This window comes from Epinephelus moara, chromosome 21 (assembly GCF_006386435.1).
Source record: "Epinephelus moara isolate mb chromosome 21, YSFRI_EMoa_1.0, whole genome shotgun sequence".
Classification (NCBI taxonomy): domain Eukaryota; kingdom Metazoa; phylum Chordata; class Actinopteri; order Perciformes; family Serranidae; genus Epinephelus; species Epinephelus moara.
This window is the reverse complement of record NC_065526.1, coordinates 36,935,719-36,960,978: the sequence shown is the minus strand read 5'-3', so window position 1 is coordinate 36,960,978 and position 25,260 is coordinate 36,935,719. Positions and strand designations below refer to the sequence as shown.

Below are 25,260 nucleotides of genomic sequence, written 5' to 3'. Positions count from 1 at the left end.
GCTGCATATTGTTCCTCCATTATTACAGCAATTATCCATACACTGATGCACATTAACAACATGGACATCACACAGCAACTGATCCATACAAATGATTGGCTAAAAGCAACACATTATTAAGAGTCAAAGTGAGGGATTTTGACTTTATGTTCCACTGAAGTCCCAAATTTTACATTTTGGCAGGTAGGTGTTTGGTTTGTTGCGTTTAGTTCCGATGCAAGCTCACAGGCAGGGGCGTAATTTAGCGAGGCAAAGGGGAGATGTTCCCTGCGCTTTTTCAGAAGGCAGTATTAGACCCCTCCACCTTTTAGAGACAACTAATGTTATAATTAGGGCTGTACCGACTCAGAATTCTGTCAGTCATATCAGATTTAGCTGTTCAATACAATTATTCTAAAATGTGTTTTTTTTTTCTTTTTATCCATGTAAAATTTTAAAGTTTGAATGGGCTAGGACGGATGTTTAGTGTGACAGTGGCATTAATGTAATGTAGTAAACAAGCTAACAGCCAATTTTAAAGGGACATTGTGTAACATTTTCAGTTGTTTATTGGCAAAAATCGATGTCTGCATTCATAAATATGTCATCATTGGTGTACTATTACCTCCACCAATAATCTGACTTATTCTTGTAAAAGGAGAATTTCGGATTTGTTTGTACATTGTGCGGGCAAGTTGTTTGGGGGGTTCCATAACATTTCGCCATCTTGAGAATACATCTGCCAGCAAGGGACATACAACCCGGCCGAGAGCCAGGCCAGCGCTGCGTGACTGAGAAGCCGAAGGAGAGGAGCAAGAGGCACTTCGCTACTTCACCGGCACTACTGCAGCATAACAAAGTCCCACTCTTTGAGCATAATGCAGGATCATGCATATGCAGCATCATGGGAGACGGAATCCTTGTCGCCAAGAAAGCGCAAAAGGGAATAGAAAAGGCAGTGTGACCGGCGAATTCAAAAAACGAGGGTCATCATCAGGGTAGCCTTTCCCAGGTGGAGAGGGCTGCTGAAGGAGAAAGATAATGCAATCACAGGCCAGCGCTGCTGTTAGCTGGGAAACGGCTAACAGCGACAAGTGGCTCAACCTCACAAGCCTTATCACTCTCCTCGCATCACTGTGCCGCTGTTAGCGGCGCCACAGCACAGTGATGCGAGGAGAGGGATGAGGTGTGTGAGGCTGAGCCACTTGTCAGTTGTCAAAAGACAAGACGTGATTGGTTTGTTTTGATTTACACCCGCCCCAACAGTCCTACATTGTAAACACAGCCAGCATGGTGAGGAGGGGTTTGTCAACTCACGTTGCATGTGTCTGTGTAGGAGCCTGAATGAATACTCCATGAAGTATCGGATGACATGGTTTCATCAATGTTATCATAGCTTTTTGGTACACAGCGGCTACAGTAGTTGCAATACACATTTGAAACAGTGAGGCGCTAGAGTGCACTATCCGTTTGAATGCAATATATGATTTCAAGATAGGAGAAATTCCTACACACTGTGGCTTTAATGAATGTTGACAAAAAAATGTTTTGTCAATGACCATTTTCTATGACGAAAATGATACGATGACAAGCTAAAAATAGATCTTGATTAAGTAGAACTAAGACCAAATATATGCTTTATTTACGTTGATAACATGAGACGAGACAAGACATGACATGATGACAATGTTAGTGGTAAACTATTGGACATTAAAAGCAAAGAACAGCCGTGATTGCAGTTATCTTCAAATGCTGCATGAGTGAACTCAAATAGTCTGCACCAGGATGTTTCCCTAGTCAGCAAAAACACTCACGCCTGAGCAGCGTCAGCCGTTGGTGCAAAGTGTTTGCTGTAATTCAGCAGTAAATAATCAGTGTGTGTGTCTGACTGTGGATGGTGGAGCTGCTGAATGGATTTATGGAGTTTGTTAGTTGCATCAGTGGCTGGTTTGTTAGCTGCTGAATGGCAGTGGAGCAAGCAGCCACTGGCTGCCAGTCTTCACAGCTGATCCCCGCAGGACTCCACTCAGTCCAGACTGAAGAAGGTATATGGGTTGATGCTGAATGACAGGCACGTAGGAGGCTCAGTTATCTGTGAGAGTAGCTGTGCTGTACGGAAACAGTCTGAACTCTGACAGATGAAAGTTAAGTTTTAATCACCAATTACCTATGGAGTGAGTCAATATATCAATCAGTTTCATAATTTCACTCCCAACTTGTCAAATACCTTTGTCAGTGGCACTCAGCAGCAGACACTGACACACAGAGGCACCCCTAGCAGCGGTATGATATGCACTGGTTGGCTGCAATTTCTCATACTGTGGGCAACTACCATAATATAAAGAGCAAGAAAGTCCACACAGGGTGGTTGAGAATGGTGGGGGATGGGTCAAACAAACTCTGGACTTACACCCAGAAGACCGTGCTGTTCATTTCCCGTGTGAAACCAAAAGTAAATCAAGTTATTTTAATAAAAACTGTCCCGTACTCTTAGATCCTCTTCTGCAGTCCAACTGATATGACCATCTGCCCGCTTGACTACCACAGGTTCTAGAGCCTTCAACACCATGACATTTGCAATATCGACTCCCTGTCCACTTTCAGCTCCTGTCTGAAAACACACCTTTTCAGGCTGGCATATTCAGTTCTATTTAATAGTGGCAGACATATCGAGACTTGCAGTAATGATGTGTTTATTATGATGATTTTATACCTAATTTTTATGAATATGACTTTGTCTAGTTATTTTATTAACTTATTATTGTATATTACTGAATTGTTTGACTTTAAGGTCTGTGGATACTTTGCTGCTTCTTTTTCTAACTGTGTCTTGTCAGGTGACCTTGAGTGCTTTGAAAGGTGCCTGTAAACAAAATGCATCATGATTATTAATCACAGAGGCTTCCAGTAACCAGCTTCTCATTCACACCTTCACAGAATCCAAAGTTGCATTTTGAATTTAAGTAAAACAAAAGGAGCTTGAGAGATAGTAAAATGTGTACCTATTCAACATGGTTCAACTGTGACAACTTTGTACATTTTTTATGTAGCCATACAATATATCTTGTCATGATTTTTCTGTCTTCTGCCTTCTCTTGTCCTGTCCTACATTTTCTTTTCTTTCATCTATTTGTTTTCTCTGTACTCTTATCTATTCCACTCAGATCCAGGAACCTCCCCGTCCAGAGTATCTTCTTCTTTTTCCACTGCAGTGGACGGCAGCACTGAGTGTGTGCCACAGAAGAAACTACACACTAACAGCAGCCTGCTGTGTAACCCGGACTTCACCTCCTGTGCAACGGCTCCACGCTCTCCCAGCACCTTACCACGAAGCTACGTCACTGCCGCTCGTGCAAGCAGCAGGGACAGCCAGCTGGACAGCCTGATGATGCAGCACTCTGATGTGGAGAGGAAGAAGGAGGTGTTTTTGGACCACCTGAGGCAGAAGTATCCTCACCATGCTGCCATCATCATGGGACACCAGGAGCGCATGAGGGAGCAGGTGAGGTTTAAAGCTGTGCTGGTGTGCATTAGCTACCAGTGTTGAACAAAAAGGATATGTTGCTGCCCTCTGTTGACTTTCTCTCCACAGAGAAAGATTTATCAGCAGATCCAAACCTTTAACACTGCAATAGTAATTACAACAATACTGCTGACATCACAAGGAAAGCACTGCTCTCATGAAACTTCCCTGGGCAAATACGGTGTGTTTTAAAGAAGACTATTCCATGATTATATTTTTCCTCTGACTCATGAAGGAAAGTGAAAACCATGTCCCCAAGATGCCGACTCATTCATTCCAGTGAGTGCATCCACCGAACAGGTTTTCTGGCTTACTTTAGACTTAAAGGTTTTTTGGGGCCCTTAGAGCATCAGCACTTAGGTCCTAAGTAAATATCAAAAAGCAAAGGCAGCAAAAAATACTCACATTTATGAAGCTGGAGCCTGGAAATGTTTTTGCATTACAAAGTGACTTAGGTGATTATCAAAATAGTGGCAAATTTATTTTCTGTTAGTTCAATAATTGACTCGTAGTTCCAGCTGTTCTTGTACATTTTCATATGTTTTGAGTGTAAAATCTTAATTTGTAAAGTAACAAGTAACTAAAGCTGTCAGATAAAAGAAATGCAGTAGACGTAGATGGTGACAATGGAAGGAAAAACTCAGATTTGTACTTACAATCCCTGAGTAAATGTGTTAATGTGTACTCATCTTTTTTTTCTGAGAACTTAATGTGTGCTCACATTATTTCTGATCCAGATGTTCAGGAAGTTTTTGCCATGAGCCGCGTTATCTGCAGAAGTCTAAACCAGTAAAAACATTGCCTAAAGCAGTTTCATGTTACAAATGGGTGTTTCTACAATGCTGTATGGCATATCAGAAACAGGCTGCTAACCAACACCAGTAAGCACCTTTTTTCTCTGGTAACTTAAAATCCAGATGTTCAGGAGGCTTATACTGCTAGCCAAATTATCTGCAGAGGTCTCTTCTTCTCCAAACCAATCAGACTAGGTGATTTAAACTGCTAAAAACACTGAATAAAGCAGTTTCGTGTTAAAAAAATTCAGTATTTTTTCCAACACTTTCACAGAAGGGCTGCTAACTATGGTGGCCAATGTGAAAATGCAAATGGCCCTATTATCTAGAACCACTGTTTGGTTTTTCTGTTCTGGGCCACTGTAGAACCCTCACTCCATATGTAGATATAAAAGGCTCATTCAAAGGTAACAAAAACAAAATGATTCTTATTTTCAGGTAATTATATACTCAAGAAAACATACTTATTATAGTTTATTCCATTCCTGCCAATATATCCAGCTAAACCCTACCCACTGGACCTTTAACTTGTATTTAATCTCCAACTTATTGTATCACCTGCACCTATCTGGGCTAAAACTGTGTTCACTGGCCTGAAGTCAGTGTGAGGTGCACACATTCTCACCGCATATTCTTCCCCTATAAATATCAGTTTACGGGTGGGAAAAGGCGTACACACATCTATATCTGGCCCCAGATGTATCAATGATTTGAAAAAATCCAAACCTATCCCTTTAAGCAGTCTGCTGAAACTAACAAGGCTGCCTGCTGGTCTGAGTTTCTCATTTATATTCCCTCTAAAGCAGACCTAGAAGCACTTTAACTTTGGTGACCTGCTTCTCACCCTCATTTCACATTACTTGACATCTCAGATGAGGTCCAGAGCATGAGAGGACAATTACACAGGGAGATGCTGACGCTCTCACAGCAGCCTGAAATGTTGTCAGGGACATCCTGTATATAACAGAAGCTTGGGCTTTCAGCACCAAGATAAGCAGTCGAAGCCATAATGCTAACTTCTCAGACGTGCCTCTATGGATCATCCAGCTTCACCTTTCCAACTAGATAAGATTCTAAATGTTAACCTTTCTCATGTGGACATGATCATTGTGTAGTGATGTGCAGATGTGGCCTGAATACTGTAAGACAGTATCAGTACACTAATGGCTGCTGATATGGGTGTAGATTGTGGGGGGATACAGAGGACATGTCCCCCTTAATATTAAGAACATGTGCATTTGTTTTTCCCCATAAAAACAACATGAAAGTAGCAGAGGACTCCTCTCTCACCTCCGTAACATTGTCCACCACCTCCAAACCTCTCTGTCACCTATGCTGCAGAGACACTCATCCATGTACTTGTAACATCCAGGCTCAATTACTGCAACAGTATCCTCTAAAGCACCACAAACTCTGTCCTTAAAGGAGAAGGCCGGTATTTTGCACTTTGAGCTCCATTTCTGGGTTGTTTATAATGAAATAGAGTGGTTAAGACCAAAATTTTTTACGACTGCTCCTTTTCGGAGAATTTGGCTTTCCCCTGCCTGGCTTAACAATGCTGTCTATGGCCATGTGTGAATCTGTCCTAAAAGCACCCTGAACGTTCATTTTCAAAGCGATGAAACTCACCGAGTGGTCAGTGGTGTTCGTTGATGTTCTGACATAAAAATCGTAGCAAACTGTGGTTTCCGTGATGATTTATTTGACATTTTGTCTAATCCATTGATTTTCTATAGGAAGCCTCATTGTCCGTTGGTAGAAATCCCCCACTGGAAATGGAAAGGGGGTTGTTTACGACAAGGTTGTAGTCATTGTAGTCTTTTAGCTCAGCGAAATTGCCGGCTCGACAGTGCTGTGTGTGCTCCCGTACATGTGACCACATCACCCCAGTCCTTCATGACCTCCACTAGCTCTTGGTTAAACACAGAATAAACTTCAGGATTCCACTCACCACCTACTAGGCCTTTAACAACCTGGTTCCCCCCTATCTCTCTGACCTCCTCCACCAGCACTGCCCCTCCTGATGTCTCAGCTCTGCTTATGCCAACCACTGTCAGATCCTCAGGACTTTGTGCCAAACCTTTGGTGATAACAGCATTTTCAGTGCCCACCTCCTCTCTATGGAAGTCACAGTAACCGCATCAAAACACCCCAATGCTTACAGCATTTAAAAAGGGCCTCAAAACCCACCTCTACAGACTCGTTTTCCCAAACTACCCACCACCACCACTCCGCCATGTTTTTAATCCATTGTTGACTGAATCCATTTTAATCTTTATTATCTATGTTATCTATTAAAGATCTTTTTATACATATATCCTCTTCTGTTTGATTTGATTTGATTCCGCTAAAAAATCTCAAATTTCTCGTGTCCAGGACGTCAGCCGTTTCATATAAATACACATAAAGCATCTTTGAGACCTAAAAACTCTATATGAGTCAGATGTATATAATGGCAGGGGTAATATGTTACAAAAGTAACATGTTACAGTAATATCTTACCTTTTAGCAGTAACAAAGTAATATAATACATTACCAACAGGATTTGGGGTAATATCATTACATTTACAATGTCACGTAACATGTTACCACCCGAAATAAACTGTTCATTGTTTTTATTTTCCATTCATCCACACTGATCCACACTGCTCCACTTCCACTCATGTGCCAACAGACCAAATATCCAAAGGTTGTTGTGTGTTTTCATGTCATTATACGCTACATTACAGAGGGGTGCCAGTGATCGGCACATCTGGGTCATGCCATACTGTGCGTTGTTGTGTTCAGTGTATTTCTGTTAATATGCCTGCAACATCTTCAGCGTGTCCCATCCTGCTTTCGCGTCCTAAGGCTGCCTGAAAGCAGCTGGGATAAGGAGCTAACCTCCTGTTATTTTTTTCCTCGTCCGGGTGATCAGCACATCTGGGTGATGTTAGTGTATGTTGGATGTGTTTCCATTCACATTCCCTACAACTGCAGAGTAACGCCGGCACACAGTCAACTCTCTCTCCTGTGCTGCTGTAGCTAACCGGCACACTGGGTGATGGCAGGGGTGTTTTTGCACTCCCATGTAGTAATTTGCGCTCATCATAGTGACTTACTTGCAAGCCATTCTGTTGTTGTTGTTTTTTGTGCTAACCTAAATATTTGTTTGTGTTTAGTGTTTCATATCATAGGCCCACAAATACTTATATATCTATCTATATCTCATAATTATTAGATTTTGATCCTCTGCCTGACCCTACCTGTGTCCAAGGCTATTCATTTAATCATTCTATATCATCACGTTATTATTGACATAAGCAGGGGATTTTAACACAAAATGGTACCCACTGCAAGTGAATGTATGAATGGGTCAGACCTGTGCAGCAAATTAATGAAATGAACTGTAATAAACTGGAGCTTCTGTGCTTTGATTACCAACATGTTAACAACATGACTCTCATCCATTTAAAATGAGCATTAGTTCTTCTGAGCTCATTTTGGTGAAAGTTACACAAAAATAGTGTAATAAGTAACTTATTACTTTGCACAGAGAGTAATATTGTGAAGTAACTTGTTACTTTTAAATGAAGGTAACTATTAATATGTAATGTATTACATTTTGAGAGTAACTTGCCCAACACTGATTATTATTATAATTATTATAAAAGAAACCTGTGCCCTTGGCTCAGGCTATTAAACTACTGCCTACCATGACTACTGACACAAGTTAGTTACAAGGCTAAATTGCCTATTACCTTAGTCTGGTAATAGAGTAGAGAGGACATAATGAAGAAAGTATGTGCCCATCTGACGTTTGCTCTGCCACTACAGTGGGATATGCATGAGTTTTCCTGTTTCCAAATTCCTTGCTTTGACTTTAAAATGATAGAGTGGGAGGGATGCTTAATTAGTGATTTATGCCAGTCATTACCCATTAATCATTATCTTGAAATGGAATTTGAATTGAATTATCAGTAACACTGGGTGGAAAAAATGGCTCCCTGCATCTTTATTATTCTTGCAGTCCAGAGGAATATTGTGTTTTGGTGCCGGTGCAGTGCTGAGCTATTGAGTGTTTGCATGTGTAGCGATGGGAGATAATGAGTACCTTTCATTGTATTATTTCAATGAAGAAGTGACAATTATAGGCTACTGTTTTGTTGTATTACTTTAATTATGTGTCTGGGGGGCTGACTGGAGTTATCCTGACTTACTCCATGTGACTTGTGTCATGCCATGAAGTTGTCAAGTTGGTCTGCTCTGCTAGTCAGACAGGTAAAACCAGCATTATTTACTGAGGTGGAGTTTTGTTGTAATAGTGCACCAGCAAGAGAGAGAGCGAACCAAGCAAAGAGGGGTGGGGTTTTTCAGTGCACCTGACTCTGACAGAGAAATAGCCTGCAGATTGAAACAAAAACAGTTTAAGAGAGAAGAAGAAAATATCTAATTTGGTGTGAAGCGCTGGGACTGGATTTGACCCCCAAAACTTGACTTAGCTGGCGTTGGACAGAAGATAAATTAGCACTTTGACACGACAGCAAGCCTCTGCCTCCAGGTAAGCTCGTTCAACTTGTTTGAATATAACTTTACCAAACAGTAATTCACTGACCGAAAGTCTTTATTTCTGACTGCTTAAAAGAAGTGAAGATTTAGTTTGAAAGCAGCCACACAACCCAGCCGCGTTTCTAAACTTTCTGTTCACTCACACACACTTGAAGCTGGTGTTGTGCGTTTGCCCAGCCGGACTAACGAGCTGCTGTATCAACACATGATTATGCGGGTTGTTCTGGTGTCTGCTGAGCTGCGACACACTCCGCTCCGCTCTATGGAGAGGCATGGAGCGCCAATCCCCATTTAATATCTGTCAATTTCCTGTTATGTCGATTAGTGACATAAATTACACCATATCCAAAGTAATAGAACAACCGAAAATTAAGCGCTAAGGTCTCTTCCTCCATTCGGTTTTAGTTCAATACGCCAAAAACGAGATATTTTAATAAAATGTCGACTTGTAGCATGTCTATTTTCACCGGAGTTAGCACGATTGTTGAGAGAGTGCTAGCAAACTGTCACCCAGCTGTGTAAGAGATGATGTTTAACAGAAATAACTGACTGACTGCCTTTTAATTATATGTGTGGTGTTATAGCTACGTTAATAAAAGAAGTAGCTAGATGTCCCTAGAACGCCACATTTTAACAGAGTCTCCATCACACCTGTACCTCCAGTGACGTTTACACGCGTGTGGGCACACGTGCATGGCAAGAGTGGCAAGGTCTTGGCAGCAGATGATCAAGTGAAACTTGGATCTGCAGTTGCAATTAAAATATCTCAAAATGCATTCAAATGTGTCATAATTACAATGTGTCCAACCAGTGACAATCTGCAATACACAATTCTATCTGTAAAGGAGATATTTTGATTAACAACGTGAGTGATATTATATAAAAATAATATAGAAATTATTCTATCACTATTCAGTTATTGACACTGCCCATTAGAATTTGCTGAAGTAATACCAATTCCCATTAAAACCTCTTAATTCATGTTTATCAAAATAACTCAAATAGTTACATTGTATTGGATTTTTTTTTTAAATTTAGTGAAAATCACTTATTTCATTTAGATCAAACTTTTTAGTTTTTGTAACATTCTAAACTACAGTATCTTCATATGATTATGACAGAAGACATGACTCATTATGAAGAGGTTTTCTGATTTATTGAATTATCACCTAACCCTGAAACTATAGTTTCATTTTATTTCTGAAACTTCCATGCAACTTCACAAAACTAACTTTTAATTACGTAACAATTATATTAATATTTCTTTAAAGTGGCGTATGGTAGTCACAATGGGCCCCAGTGCACGCTAGCTACTATTTATGTGCCTAAATTAGTTACAGTGTAATCTTATCGACTCGTCACATGATCAAATAGATACTTGACATTGTATAACACATACTCATTACCTAGAAATCATTATTGCATGTGTGTATATAACAAAAATTTCAGTTTCTTTTTTTATTTTATTAACCCTGTTTTAACCAGGTAAGTCTCGTTGAGATCAACAGTCTCCTTTTCAAGTGGGACCTGGCCAAGACAGCAGCATACAATAAAGTTACAGCCAAACAACAACACGATAAAAAAATATAATTATATATAATAACATGTAGAAATATTTGAACCAGGGGCGTAAATATAGAGGCAGTGCAGTTGCACTGGGGCCCATGGGGTGAAGGGACATCATGGCTTTCTGGTTTTGTAAAACAGTGTCAATCTATAACAAATTATAAACTAATAATTTCCTATTTTCTTTTGTAGATTTGTCTTATACAGATATGTAATGATGATTGCTGTGTAATATGTATATTAATGTGTCCAATATCAAGTATCTGCAAGTGGATGTAACGTAAAAGCGGCAGTAAGACACACTGTTACTAAAATATATATACACCTAAAACTCTGTGTGTGTGTGTGTGTGTGTGTGTGTGTGTGTGTGTGTGTATGTGTGTGTATGTGTGTGTGTGAATGTGCTTCATAACTTGTAACTAGGGCGTAATAGGGCCCCTCATATTAGCCTGCACTGGGGCCCATTGTAACTACCTTACGCCACTGATTTGAACCCCTACGCATAATGACAAGAACCAACCGATTCATTCATCCTTGTGTATATAAGAGCTTTAAATTCAGGCAGAGAGACCAGTTTGTGTAGTTTCAAATCTTTTTAAAGAATATTCCAAGTGAGAGTAGCAGAGCACATAAAAGCTTTCTTTCCCTGCTCAGTCCGTACACAAGGAACAGACAACAAACTAAATGTTGAGATCTCAGACTATAGGTACAGTCAGATCTCTGTTCAGTCAAAGTACAAATGTTTGAAGGGACTTTAGCCAGTATGGCTTTATAAATGAACAGATCCCAGTGACTGGGCATACAAAAGGTCAGAGATGCCAACCAGCCCCGGAATAAAGCTTGCCATATATTTCTGCCCTACAAACTGTAAGAGGGCCCATTCTCTCCATGGGCACCCTCACCTAATTGACCCAAATGCAACTGCACTGCCTGCACTGTCTGTATTTACGCCCCTGTTTCATTAATATTAAATTAGCATTTTGGTCAGTGTAACTTGGACTCAAAAAGAAAACTTTAATGTTCTAAAGAGGTCATTTGTGGTACAGCACAGTAAACGAAAAACACAATATAAATGCAATTAAAACATAGAACAACAAGACAACAAAGAAAGTCCATGAGTAGGATCTGTCACTACTAAATAAATGAGACATATACTGCACATCCCTATGTATGTCCCCTCTCACATCTGTCAACATAACCTCCTCCCAACTCTAATCCTATAATGCAGTTGGGTAATTGCTATAGGAATAGAAGCCTTTTTAGCTTGGTTAGTTCTGATCTTAGGAAATCTGTATCTGCAACCACAAGGGAGTGTGTGGAATTCCACTGAAAGTGGATGAGATGTTTCCAGGCAGACCTTGCCTTTTCTCCTTTTCTCTTCCCAGTGCCAGGTCAATTTCAAAGGTACAAAATACATTATGGTGTGACCTAGCCGATTAAAAGAGAACAGTAGTTACTGGGTGTTTGTTTACTCCATTTCTATGAATATAAGAATTGTAAGGCGAGGAACAGAGAGTGAGAGATGTAAACCAAGACCAGATGACCATAGTTTATTAAATGCAGAACAGCGACGATACGGACATTCCATGCACCAGACGTATATGGACCTGCTGATGCACATTCAACCCACGCTGGACCTGTTCCTATGAGTCAGCTGTCACTCTGTGTCATTGTGGAGAATCCAGTCTGTGGTATAGTTTACACACTTCACTGATGAACCAGAGAAGAATTATAGAGACACACTGGGCTTGATGATCAAGACAGCTTTTGTATCATGTCTATACCTCTGTCTGATATCAGGGTGAGGGCTACAAGCCAAAATGCTTTGGTTGTTCAGTATTATTTTACTGTGAAGTCCTAAGCTGATGAAACTATGAGCATTAGTTCTGCTTCTCTATGCTAACAAATTAGTGTACACAAGCTCCATACTTACCAGTCACACACCATGCAAAATGCTGATTGACGGTAGACTCTATGCAAACAACTTAGCACGCACTATGTTAAATGATAGCTCAGCTTCTGTGACAGTCAATCAATTGTCTGCTTTGTGAATGCTACTATAGAGCAGCTTTATACACACTGTATAACAAGTGTCACTATAATATTGACACATTCTTGAGTGTGTGGCCAACAGATTAGAGACAACAGTACAAAGGACACTGAATGTTGCAGACTACTGCTGTTTTGGAAAGGGACTGTATGACAGCCATCTTGCTTCATCCACTTGACCTGCTGTAATTGGAACCAATAGTTAAAGCAACAACTCTTCATACCACGCATTGGGCCTCATGCAAGAAACAATATACAGACAAATTTTCCCTTATTTTTGTTCATATTCCTAATTTTTTTTTGTTAATATCTATCGGTTTCTGGGATTCACCTTTTTTTTTTCTTGTTTTTGCTTTTCTCTTAGGTAAGAACAAATTTTATGAGTGGTTTGAGAGCACCCTTACCAAGATAAGAAAGAAATGTTTTTATAGTCCACAAATTGTTGCCCAACCCAAGGCAACATAAGTTTTAAATTTGAGGAACATTTAAAATGGTCCATTGGTCCATTGATTCCAATATCTGTATTCCAGTGTGTGTCCCTGTGCTGACCAGTGCTGGACTGTAACTAAGTACATTTACACAAGAACTGTACTGAAGTACAAATTTGAGGTATTTTTTTACTTTACTTGATAATTGTATCTCATGACACTTTCTCCTTCTACTCCACTGCACTGCAGAGGGAAATACTGTACTTTTACTCCACTACTTATTTTACAGATTAATTAAGAGTTTGCACACAAACCATATGAAAATACACAAGTGCAGCTTTGCAACAATTTTTATAATCATTTAGGTCATTTTTCATGCAAAAACATGGCATGGTTTCAGCCTCTCGGATATGAGGCCTTGCAGCCTTTCCTTTTAATTAACTTTTCTGCAGGAGTTTGTTTACTTTTAATACTTAAATACATTTTTCTGATTGTACTTATATTATTTTTTAATAATTTTGACAGAGCTTTTACCAGTAACAGAGTATCTTTACAGTGTGGTATGAGAACCTTTACTTAAAGGATCTGAATACTTCCTCCCGCACTGCTGCTGACACAGCAGCAGATGTTTTTTTATTTTATTTACTGTAACACCAGTATTGACACTCACATTTACTTTTTGAGTTTATTTAACAGTACATTGACTTCACTATTGCAGAAGTTTTTCTTCCTCTTCCAGACTTTTTTGGTGGCATCTCTCCAATTCTCTGGTTCACCTGCCCTTATATAGTGTTTAGGCGTTACCTATGCTAATAGGTGACTTATGATCAAGTAGGGTTCATTATTTAGCACACCTGGGTATGAGCAGATTTAGAGGGATAAGAACGTTTGTGCATCTGGAGTTGACTCCTCTCATTTTGTTTCTCTTAACAGAAAATTAAGAGGAAATATTAGAGAAATTTACAAGAATGTTGCTGCATGATGCCCATTTAGTAGAAGACAAGTCACAGTTTCTTAACACTATGACGCAGAGAGGACAAACAGTTCAATTTTCTTAAGCCGTGCACCATATTTTGCCAGCCATAAAAATCAATTAAATACTACCTCGATATAGGAGTCTAGCGATGTCTTTGGAGAGACACTTTGTTACAGTATAATGCATGGATTCAAAACAAGCCAGCCAAGGTAAAAGTTAGGCAATAAAAGGTGAGGTTAAAAAAGATGAGGTAAAAAAAAAGCCAAATATGTGAGGTGTAAATTGCCTCTATGGGCTCTAGTTTCGCAGACCGGGCGAGGCGGGGGCGCAGCGCACCTGCACTTCACCAACTGGGTGTGGCCAGGCGGATTTTGCAAGTTTGGCACACCGTGTGCACTGGCGCAGCTATTCCTCTTTCCCACTCTTTCCCACCACCTTTCCCACCTCCCTCTTTCCGCACAAGTCGGAAAGAGGGAGGAGAGAAGGCGTGGAGTGGGTTTTACACACATTACACCAATCAAATGAGCCCCTCTCCTCGCCCTTAAATGCGCCACGCGAAGGCGTAATGAGAGTTTACTCAATTCGCCATGGCAGAAGAGAGCAGCAGCGTCAGATGGCCAAACTTCTCCCAGGAGGAAACTGATGTTTTGGTCCGGGAGGTCCAAGCTCGCAGTGTCCGAATATACGGAACTGCGAGCAGACCTCCACGGGCTGATGATGCAAAGGTAGCCTGGGAGGACATCACCACAACTGTAAATCAATGTTGCGTTTCTCTCGTGTGCGCGCACGCTCTCTCTTTCTCTCTTGCAGTCTCACTCTGTTTCTTTTCTTTTGACTTTTCTAAGATGACAGATGCTGAATATATACTCCCTATCTGACAGGCAGTTTGTGGCTGGCTGAGAGGGATGTGAACTCATTAGTTTGCAGCTGTGTTAATCAAATCAGGTTGGTTGGGTTTCCANAGCTTTTAGCGCACCTTCGGCGAAGCCTTTTGGCAAGAAACTGTCACTGCGCCAAGCTGGATCTGTTGACACCTCCCCCTGCTGCTCCACCACACCCATCTCAGCGCACCTCAGTCTGCCAAACTACCAAACTGAGCGCGCCTCAGGTTGTGCTGCTCGAAACTAGCTCTGCGCGGAGTTCGCCACCCTGCGCCACCCTGCGCTGCGCTGGGAAATTAGAGCCCTATGTGTTAATTAGTTGAGGTTAAACACTGTCTTTGGCTTTGGTTCAGGAGGACGGAGGAGGAAGCAGGCTCCAAGACTGAGAGAGGGATGTTAGTTGGATGAACTGGATAGCAAAATGATTTACTCTAAGTCAAGAACAGTCTGATCAAGGAAAAAGTGAACTGAAATATGAACCTGACCAGACAGTTGATGCCAACTTTTAGTCCTTGACAGTTTTTTTTAACCTAGTCCTTCAGACACATTTCAGTGCATGAAATCAGACTGATCCCAACCCTAGTCTGACACCTTGTCTGTACTGTGTATACAGCAGTTGTTTGCTTTGCCTTTTGTTCCCCTTGGGCTCCTGCACTGTGCTTAGTGTGTACTCTGCTGAAGGTGCTCAGTATTCACATGGTACTTGCCTTGTATACAGAATTTGGGCTCAGATCAGCTGTAGATACTGCTTTTGGTTGTCTCTGTTAAGGTGCCACTACCCCGTCATTGCTTGCCTCGCGGAAGCTTGCAAATTCTGCACCCAGATGTTTTGTTGAGGCAAGCTTTTTTTGGCTTCGATGTTGTACTGTCACCATACTGGGATTTCTAACTTCAATACAATACCTTGAAAAATATAGATATTCAATACCATTGTCAATACCACAGGGAAAAAAATGACATTGAGGGCATGAAATTTAAAAATCTTATTAAACGATAAACAACAAAGCTATGCCGTGATGATGATGACTTCTTTTTTCTTGGGTTAGTTGCAGAGAACAGCAAAATTACTGTAGTGAACATTAACAATAGGAGAGAGCGGTAAAGCTCAGCTGGTACCACATGGTGTATTGCGTTCACTGTGTATTGTAACTGTGTAATGCTGTCATGTCAGTATGGACCAAAATTTCAGGAATATTCCCAACACCTTGTTGAATCTGCCGCAAAGAATTAAGGTTGTTTAGAAAGCAAAACAGAGCCGAAGCTGGTCCTAGCAAGGTTTATCTGCATTGGTGGTGGGTATATCTGAAATTTAATATAACAGTTTGAATGGTCATGTTCTCTACACCTATCAAGCAAACAGAGTCTGAGTGTGTTTCATGCTTCATGCTTCATGTACAGATGCTGCATGGCTGGAGTTGGCATGAAGGCAGGGAAATGCTGACAAAGATGTCAAATGAATTATACATAGACACACATTAAACATTGGATAGCTTTGTGACACAGCATATACAAGGTAGTTTTTACCTTTATGGTCCATGTAAAAATATTTTAAAAAAAGCTTTATTAGTTTATCTATATTAAAGTGGAAACAGACAACCTTTCCCCCCCTAGTGTTTCCAAGTAGTATAATGTTGGCGCCGCTAGTCAATCATAGGCATATAATAGTCAGACAGCAAGCAGCCAGAGAAAGATGATGATGGTTATAAAAGCACCACCTTGCGCATGCACCCACTGATTAACATTGATTGGAACGGGTACCAAGTGGCCTTGAGCATGGGAAGATAATCTCCTCACTCAGACAACCAAGGTTACAATGTAACTGAACGTTCTCTATAGTGATTAGATTATCTACCACGCAGTAGTTATATCATAGATATGTGAACCCTTTAAGACACACCACAAGGGGCCCCAGGAGACAGAGCAAATGCAGGTCCAAAAGTGCCCCCCATTAACAACAGAAAATACCCAATAGGTGTGTATACATGAAAAAACACCAATGAACTATAAGCAAATGTACAACATCTTGCGCATTCAACGGTCGGTGACACAGCCAGACACTGTGTGCCACTGTACCGATGCCCAGTTGCCAGACGCAACCAACCCTGCCAGATGCAGGGGTTGGGTGCACGAAGACTGCTCAGTCGGCCAGCCTGCTGCCAGTCCACTGACAATAATATACGGTATGACCCTGGCTGAGTAAGGGGCCGTTCAGATGTAGCGTCTTTTGCGCGCACAAATCCGTTAGTTTTAATGTAGACGCGCGTCAAGCGCGCTCACAATCTAAAGCGACGCCGTAGCAGCACGCATTCGGTGCGACGTGCCTGTTTTTTCATGCACGTCCGCGGCGCACAGAGATGGAAAATCTCAACTTTTTCGAATGCAGCAAGCGCACTGCATGTCATGTGATAAGAATTAACCAATCAGCTCCACGGACCTGCTTCTTCCTTTCCGTCCAACGGACTTCACAACATTATGTATCTAATAACACACACTATCTCTCTACCAGCATCTCCCTCTCTCCCTCTCCTCCACACACACACACACGCACACACCTCACCTCCTGATGCTTGCTGGAAATCCATTTAACTTTTTTGTAAACTTTGTAACTTTGAAATCCATTTAACTTTTTTGTAAACTTTGTAACTTTTTTAACTCCCCCTGTGAGTGACAGGCGGTTTTGGTTGCTTAGTAACGGCAGTAGCGCAACCTCCAAAGCGCCGTGGATAAAAGGATGGAAACGGCACAGCTGGCGTTTTCCACGCGCTTTTAGACGCATCTGAACGGGGCCTAAGGCACCCCCAAGGCTCAGGGGCATGGAATTACATGGCCTACTGTGTGGTGGCAGTGAGCACACGCTCCCCAAATGAGGTGCCAGCAGCCACATTCAGGCAGTAAAATCTGGCACATGTGGATGGACTTGACCATGTAGCAGTTGCACAGACCTCAGAGAGGGTGGCACCCCACCACAAGGCCCACTGGGTAGCTAAAAAAAAAAATTATGGCGAAAACGTAGTTTCTTCCAACACTAGAATTAAGATAAAAGTATTCACAAACGAAAAACCACTAATGGTCGGTGATAAGTAGTGTTTAACTTTTGATTGAACACTAAATTAAAACCCTTGGCGCACACTGCAGCACAATCAAACAGATGCGCAACTCAGAGCATCAGAAGTGTCTCTGACACCAGACTCAGAGTGGACCGGTGGAACTGGAAAATGCATATTAAGCCTACTAGTTACTACTTATGTTTTTCAAGTGATTTCCCAAATTTGTTGTTGAGTTGTGATATGCCAATTGCTTTTGGCAAATCTGGCACTCTGCTTTCTGGGGGTTGTCGGGGCATATTTTAAAGTGCAGCCACACATCTGATGACCTCTTGGACATGTCTGCCAGCTCTGAGTGCGCTCATTGTCAGTATCGGACTGGTGGGGGTTAGTGTTGCGTTTAAGGCCTCCCCCAAAAAACGGGTAAAAAAGCGCAGAAGCTTCGATTTTTTTTTTTCACAATCGAATCCCGTGCCATCGAACGAAGCTTCGAAGCTTCGAAGCTTCGAAGCTTCGAATTTTTTGGGTCAGCCCTAGTTTGGACGCAACATGACATCAGCAAGCCTATAATCCCCTGTATGAGCAGCCTTGATAACTACCATCCTACCACCACGGGAGGGCCACACAAAGCTGCACGGTGACAAGCACCTCTGCCTGCAGCTGTCTCTGCAGACTCTGCTGAGGCCGCTGCCAGCCCTGACCTTGCTTCAAGGTGCCTGACACCTCCTTAGCACAGCGATGGGCTTCCTGGCCCTGCTGAATCATCATGGATGCATCAGGCCGACACAAGACAGATGGCTCAACAGGCAGTTCGAGCAGACACGCCCTATCCTCTGGCTGCAGCATGGACTGTGACAGCCAGAGATGGTGCCTGGCCACCCAAAAACCTGCCATAGCACTGTCAGCTGCTTCACCCTGCTCTCTTATGAGCTTTGGAAGAAGTGAGGAGACACGTTGTAGTTCAGCTATTAGATCCATACTACACCCTTCCTCGCTGGCCAACCAGATGGTGCTTGTACAGGGACATTATGGCACCTGTGTTTGCCAGCTGTGTCTGGACTGCCATGGCTCCATGCATTTTTCCCAACAAGCCATCCATTACCTTGCAGTTTCTACTCAGGCAGTTCTCCTTGCCCAAGAGGGACTTTGATGGAGCCACCAAGGCAGCCAAAGCCTGATCCATGGGGGACAATGGCCAACAGCCTATCCTCCCCCGGTTGTCAACTTTAGCCGACGACAGAGCCCCGACCAGTGTGCCCCTGCCATCGGTGTTGTAAACTGACTCCTGACCACCTCCTTGAAATCAGAAAGGAGAGGCACAAGGAGCTTTGTGGGTTGCCCCCCTGTTTCACCATCGAAACGGGAAGGGGCGGGACCCTGATCAGCTGGCAGGTCAAGCCCCAGAGCCATAGTAGCCCAGCCAATAATATCCAACCCAGCAGAGGGCCCAGGAGCAGGGAAGTTCCTATATGACACAGTCCAACACCCCCTACTCAAAATGTAATAGTGGAGACGGGGGAGCAACCTGATGGGCCCCCATCCCCCACTACTGGACCTGCCAACCTAGGGCGCTAAGCTGGCTGCAGGCCCTGAGAAGGGACTGGTGGACATCTGCCAAACAAATGGCAATGGGCTTCCCTTTGTTTAGCAGAGCAGAAGCAGTTTATGCATGAAGCTGGATTATCACTAGCAGTCACTCCAGGCTCAATTCCCTAACATAGCACACAGAAGTTATGGCCATCCTCTACTGGCATATTAACATTACAACCCACAAAAGAAGGGCCCTGCCATCTTGCCATCGTCTCTCTCTCTTTCTTTTTTGTTTCGGAGAGTGACGTCACTGTAGTGGGACCAGAAAGTGCACTCTTTAGCTATAGCAATAGTGCTGCTAACTTACTTTCCCTGAGCCAACAGATGTGAGCGTGGCCACAGTATGGATTTTTTTTTTGACACTGTACAGCAGGACACTTATACTGGAAGGAGATGTTTTTGTTGTAATGAGGAAATGGGAAGCCTCCTCAGGCGCAAACCGGAAAACCACCTACACCTCACGGTGGCTAACTGTGGAGGAAAGCTGCCCACTGCCCCCTGAGCAAGCAACTAAACCCCCGAGGAACATTGCAAACCCCCGAGGAACATTGCAAAAATTGTATTGTGGCAGACTTTGTAATATCGGCAAATATCATATAAAGGTCAAGGTCACCGTGACCTCACAGAACAGGTTTTTGGTCATAACTCATAATTCCTACTCTAGTTATGACAAAATTGTACACGGTGTTTAATGGGATAAAATGATGAAGTGACGACATTTTATATCCGAAAGGTCAAAGGTTAACTTCCCCATGACGTCATAGTGTTCTGCATAAAACACTTTTCTTATCATTACTCTAAATCATATCTCAGAAAGAGAAGGGGAGACATTTGGTCAGATACTGAATTGGTGACATTGATCTTGGAATGCATTGAAACTGTGCTGATTGTATAGATCTTCTGTGCTGTTGGAGGGAAGATGTGTGTAAAGCATTCATGTTTTCACAGACATGGGTGTAAACTGTAAGTGAAGACTGATAAAGGCTCTAGAGCTAAAATGCATAGTGCTACGGAGCACGGAGAGAGGTGAGTTGATGAGAACTAGATCACCAAAGATTACACATACATAAGATTGCTAAATCAACAGATAGTAATTAAACCTGACTCTATAAAAGATGTACAGTTTCAAAAGATGCCTCTAAAATAAGCAGTAATAGCTTCCTTAAGAAGAAAAATCTTTGTTTTTTTCCTTTTTAGAATTAAATGTTGAGGTGTGTTGGAATAAAATATAAGTTAGTTTCCATAAAGATAACTTTATTTACATATACTTATAGTGCTGAACTGCAGTGACGAGACAGATTTTTCTACGGCTGCTTTGTGATTCATGTTTAGTGGCAAGTGACACCACTAAAAAGCATCATTAGTACTTTTTTCAAATACAGCATTGGGGCAGTGTAATCTGACTTGTCAGCTTCCCTCAGGCCTGTAATTAGCAGTCCTCAAGACCTACTTTGTCTCTTTAAGGTGGGAACAAACTGCGTGTGTCAGAAGCACTTAGCAGAGTTTACTGGGTTGAACTACAATAAGTGTGTGTGTTTGAAGTTTTTGGATAGGAGTGCTTCAGGCAGTCCTCAGCTGTTATCCTTTATGCAGTCAGCTTGTAGTTTGCTGCTGCTGTAATGTGACGGAGCCAGACTGATTCACTTTAAACAGAGTAGTGGTTGAAGTGGTCATCTGTCTGCTGTTACCTTTCATTACATCCACCTCCACTATGATGGAAGCTCCTCCCTCACATCAGGTAAACAGTTATGCTTAATGTCAGCACTGGTCATATGAAGTCATATGAAGGATGTGAGTGTTTGTGTATGGGGCAGGCACATATTTGCACATTGTAACAAATGATGCGTAAGGACACAAGGAACTTCTAACCATGAAAGCCATTCATTCAGTCATTTATTAGCTGTGTAACAACTTCATCACACAGTCATTCTCTGCAGCTCTGAAATCCTGAGCGTGTTTACACTGAATAAATTTGCTTTCATAATTTTATGGGGATGAGTGTCAATATACAACCACATTTAAAAAAAAAAGTTGTAGCATTGTGTGAAACATAATTAAAACATAATGTGCTAATTTGATAATTTATTTTTAGACATATATTCAATTTAAAACAAGACAAAGACAATATTTAATGTTCAAACTGATAAACTTGTTAAAAATTGTTTAGGGATATCTCCATCTGATCTCAAAGATCAGGATCAGGGCCAATCAAGGCATTTTTTTAACTGATCGGGATCACCTATATTGAGCTATATAGAGCCCGATTCGATCCAGTATTTTACGTCAGCTGTCACACATCGTCAACTCTCCAGCTCCTCGCTTTGTCCCTCCTCCACTCTGCTGAGCTCAATGTGTCTAAGAGCTTGAACTGAGCCCCTCCCACCATGAAACACCGCAGGTCATTAAATAAAACACAGTATGATACTGTTTAGTTACATTATTTACCAAAGTTATCTACACACTTTCATTTTAGCTATGTGTGAGAGTCTCTTGGCCTTGCTTTCAATTATGATGCGTGGTGTTTCACCGCCCTGCCGTAGGGAGAGACAGGCAGCAGTGCAGAACTGACAACAGCCACACTCACCATGCCATTGCAAGTGCAGCAAAAGCTCCACAAGCAAACAGCCAATGAAAGTTAAAATATCGATGTACCCTAATCTGTGCAAAAGCTATTTTAGATTTAGTCTTAGTCTTGAGATGAAAATACTCATTAGTTTAAGTCACATTTTAGCCATTTTTATCCTTCATAGTATTAGTGTAGTTTTATTTGACAAAAATTCAAAACATTTTTGTAAATTAAAATGTAATTTTAATTTTTATAATCTTTACACTAATCTGGTTAGGCTTATTTATGTATCAGAAATTATAGTAATCTTTTTTTACAACTACAATGATTTCTGCACACTTAAAAACTGTCATTTCTCCAGCAGTATTTGACAGGTTTGAGGGGCGATTTACGAGCACACACTTAATCATCATTTGAAAAGCTTATGCTCTCAAAAACTTTGACACCACAAAAACTTAACTGAGACAACTAGGATTTGTACCCAGGTTCACTATACACTCTGACTTATCCATCTCACTGTTAAGAAGCAGAAAAATACTTAATTAAAGCCTGAGTTCTTTCTTAATCTGCAGCATGTTAGTCTGGAGGTTAAAACTTGTGTCCTTTCACAGAGTTGGCGGATAAAATTTAACTTTCCTCTCTGCCAGAGAAAACGGAGTTCTGACTGTTTATTTACAGCACAGCTACACTGACAGATAACTGAGCCTCCTACCTGCCTGTCAAACACCATCAAACCATAAACCTTCCTAAGACAGTCCAGACTGAGTGGAGTCCTGCGGGGATCAGCTGTGAAGTCTGGCGGCTGGTGGCTGCTTGCTCTGCTGCCATTTAGCAGCTAACAAGTGGAGCTAACCGCTAACAACCACTGCTGCTACTAACAGACTCCACAACTCTATTCAGCAGCTCCACCATCCACAGTTAGACACACATGCTGATTATTTACTGCTGAATTACAGCTCACAATTCACACCAATGGCTGATGCTGCTCAGATGTGAGTGTTTTTGCTGGCTAACGAAACATCCTGGTGCAGACTATTTACTGGAGTTCGGGACATCCCTAGTAAATATACAGTTATTCTGAATATGATGGTAAACAGACTTGTATTTGTATAGCACCTTTTAGGGTTGTCACGATACTAAAATTTCAAACTCAATATCGATACCCAGGAAAATATTTAATACTCGATACCATTTTCGATACAGCAGCAAAAAATTAAGAATCATGTCATTTTTTAAATAAAGATCAGAACAGTAACATCAATGATAACAACAAAAAATCCCCCCAAAATAAATAACAACCAGAAACAAGATCTGTCCATACAAATGTATTTATCTACAGCCCTGTTTATTTTCTGTGCTTCTGGTGAATTGGCACCATATTTTCGTTGCTGATCAAATAGAGTTGGTAGTTTAGGCTCAGGATGCTCCTGTTTCTACCTCACTATGTGATCAGAGAACCAGGGGTTACGGGAGAAACCAAACGTTTTTTCAGCTTCAATCTGTGACTTTACAGTTAACATAACTTTTCAGACACACATAATTGTGTTGTCCTGTTAAACTAACATTGTCTATTAATGTTACAGACGGGCATGACTGATAAAGTTTTCTGCTTAGCTCCCACATTAACGTTAGAAGTTATATTTTAGTTTGATGCTGGCGACACCAGCTGCTCAGCTGCTAGTGAGGGGAGGGGCTGTACCTGCCGTCTGCAGCGTGCTGTGTTCACTTCACTAAATATTTCCAAAGAGCGCTTTTTCCTTTATCATTTTTGACCAAAACTGGCTGCTCTGATCCTCCTGCAGCCGCGCTGGCCATATTACAGCAACAGAAATGTGTGCATGCATGCACAGCGACGACAACAAGCCGGGTTGCAGCGAGGGCTCTGTGCCTGCCAGACGCTGCCTGCACAGCGCATGTCCGTCGGACCCGTCGCGCGTACCTGACAGGCGCTGAGGTGGCGTGCACTGTTAGTATCCATACTTTTGTAAATTAGTATTGTATCCGCATACAGCGTTTGAGTATCAATACTTTTCAGAGTATCGATACTTTTGACATCCCTAGCGCCTTTCTAGTCTTCTGACCACTTAAACTGCTTTTACAGTACATGTCATATTCACCCATTCACGCATAGGTAGCCGATTACCATACGAGGTGCCACCTGCTCATCAGTTTAACAGCTGCAATCACCCACAAACCAGTGGCACAGCCATCAGGAGGAATTTGAGGTTCAATATTTTGCACAAGGACCCTTTGGCATGCAGACTGGAAGAACTGGGGATGAACCACCAATCTTCCAATTAGTGGGCAACCTGCTCTACTTTCTGTGCCACAGCTGCCCTATGCCTGCAGCACATCCCAAAGACGTTGGGACACGGGCATATTTACTTCACCTTTTCTTTTAACACCACTCAGAGTTTGAGAACTGAGAACACTTACTGTTGAAGTTTTAAATTTGAAATTCTCTCCCATTCTTGTTTAATTACTTCAGTTGCTCAACAATCTGTGGTCTTCACCATCATATTTTGTGCTTCATAATGCACCACACATTCTCATTGGGTGACAGGTCTGGACTGCAGGCAGGTCAGTCTAGTAACCACACTCTTTGACTAAGAAGGCATCCGTGAAAAAGATGTTTTCTGGACAGCAGCATATGTTGTTTCAAAACCTGTATGTACCTTTCAGCATTCACAGATGTACGCATGTTATGAACACTAACACAACCCCATACCATCACAGAAAGTGGCTTTTGGACTTTGCGCTGGTACCGGTCTGGATGGTCCTTTTGCCATTTAGCCCAGAGGACACAGTGTCCATGATCTCTAAAAACATTGAAAATTGAAAATTGGACTTATTAGCCCACAGCACATTTTTCCACATTGTTTCAGTCTCATCTCAGATGAGCTCTGGCCCAGAGAAGTCAGTGATGTTTCTGGATGTTGTTGATGTATGACTTACTTTGCATGGTAGAGTCTTCACTTTCAATTGTAGATACAGTGATTAACTGTTCTCACTGACAACTATTTTCTGAAGTGTTCTCAAGCCCATGTAGTAATAGCTTTTATAAAAGTCGTGTCTGTTTATGATGCTACCAGAGGGATTCAGCCTTGCCCCTTACAAGCAGAGATATTTACCAGATTCTCTGAATCTGTAATCTGATATTATGGATTCCCTGCAATTGTTCATTGAAAAAATGTTCTTAATTTTTGCCACAAATTTGTCAAAGAGTCATTTGTGTGCCCATGCTGGCACACAGGTCCAGGTTCATACAGTTTTGTTTTCAGATATCCCCAATTATGTAATAAGAAGTAGTCATGTG

General features: G+C 41.7%; 1 protein-coding gene across 3 annotated transcripts in view; it reads left to right on the top strand.

Moving 5' to 3' along the window:
* Positions 1-25,260, top strand: part of LOC126408955 (sickle tail protein homolog) — a 162,944-nt gene that overhangs the window by 47,785 nt on the left and 89,899 nt on the right. For 2 of the 3 annotated variants that reach the window (XM_050074767.1, XM_050074766.1), the window contains exon 1: positions 8,642-8,836. Coding sequence is in view for 1 of the 3 variants with exons in the window: in XM_050074765.1 (XP_049930722.1) it covers positions 3,144-3,481 (338 nt within the window). In the remaining 2 variants the exon portion in view is untranslated. Of the gene's footprint in view, positions 1-3,143; positions 3,482-8,641; positions 8,837-25,260 lie in introns of those variants that run through there. The other variant, XM_050074765.1, reaches the window with a different exon arrangement.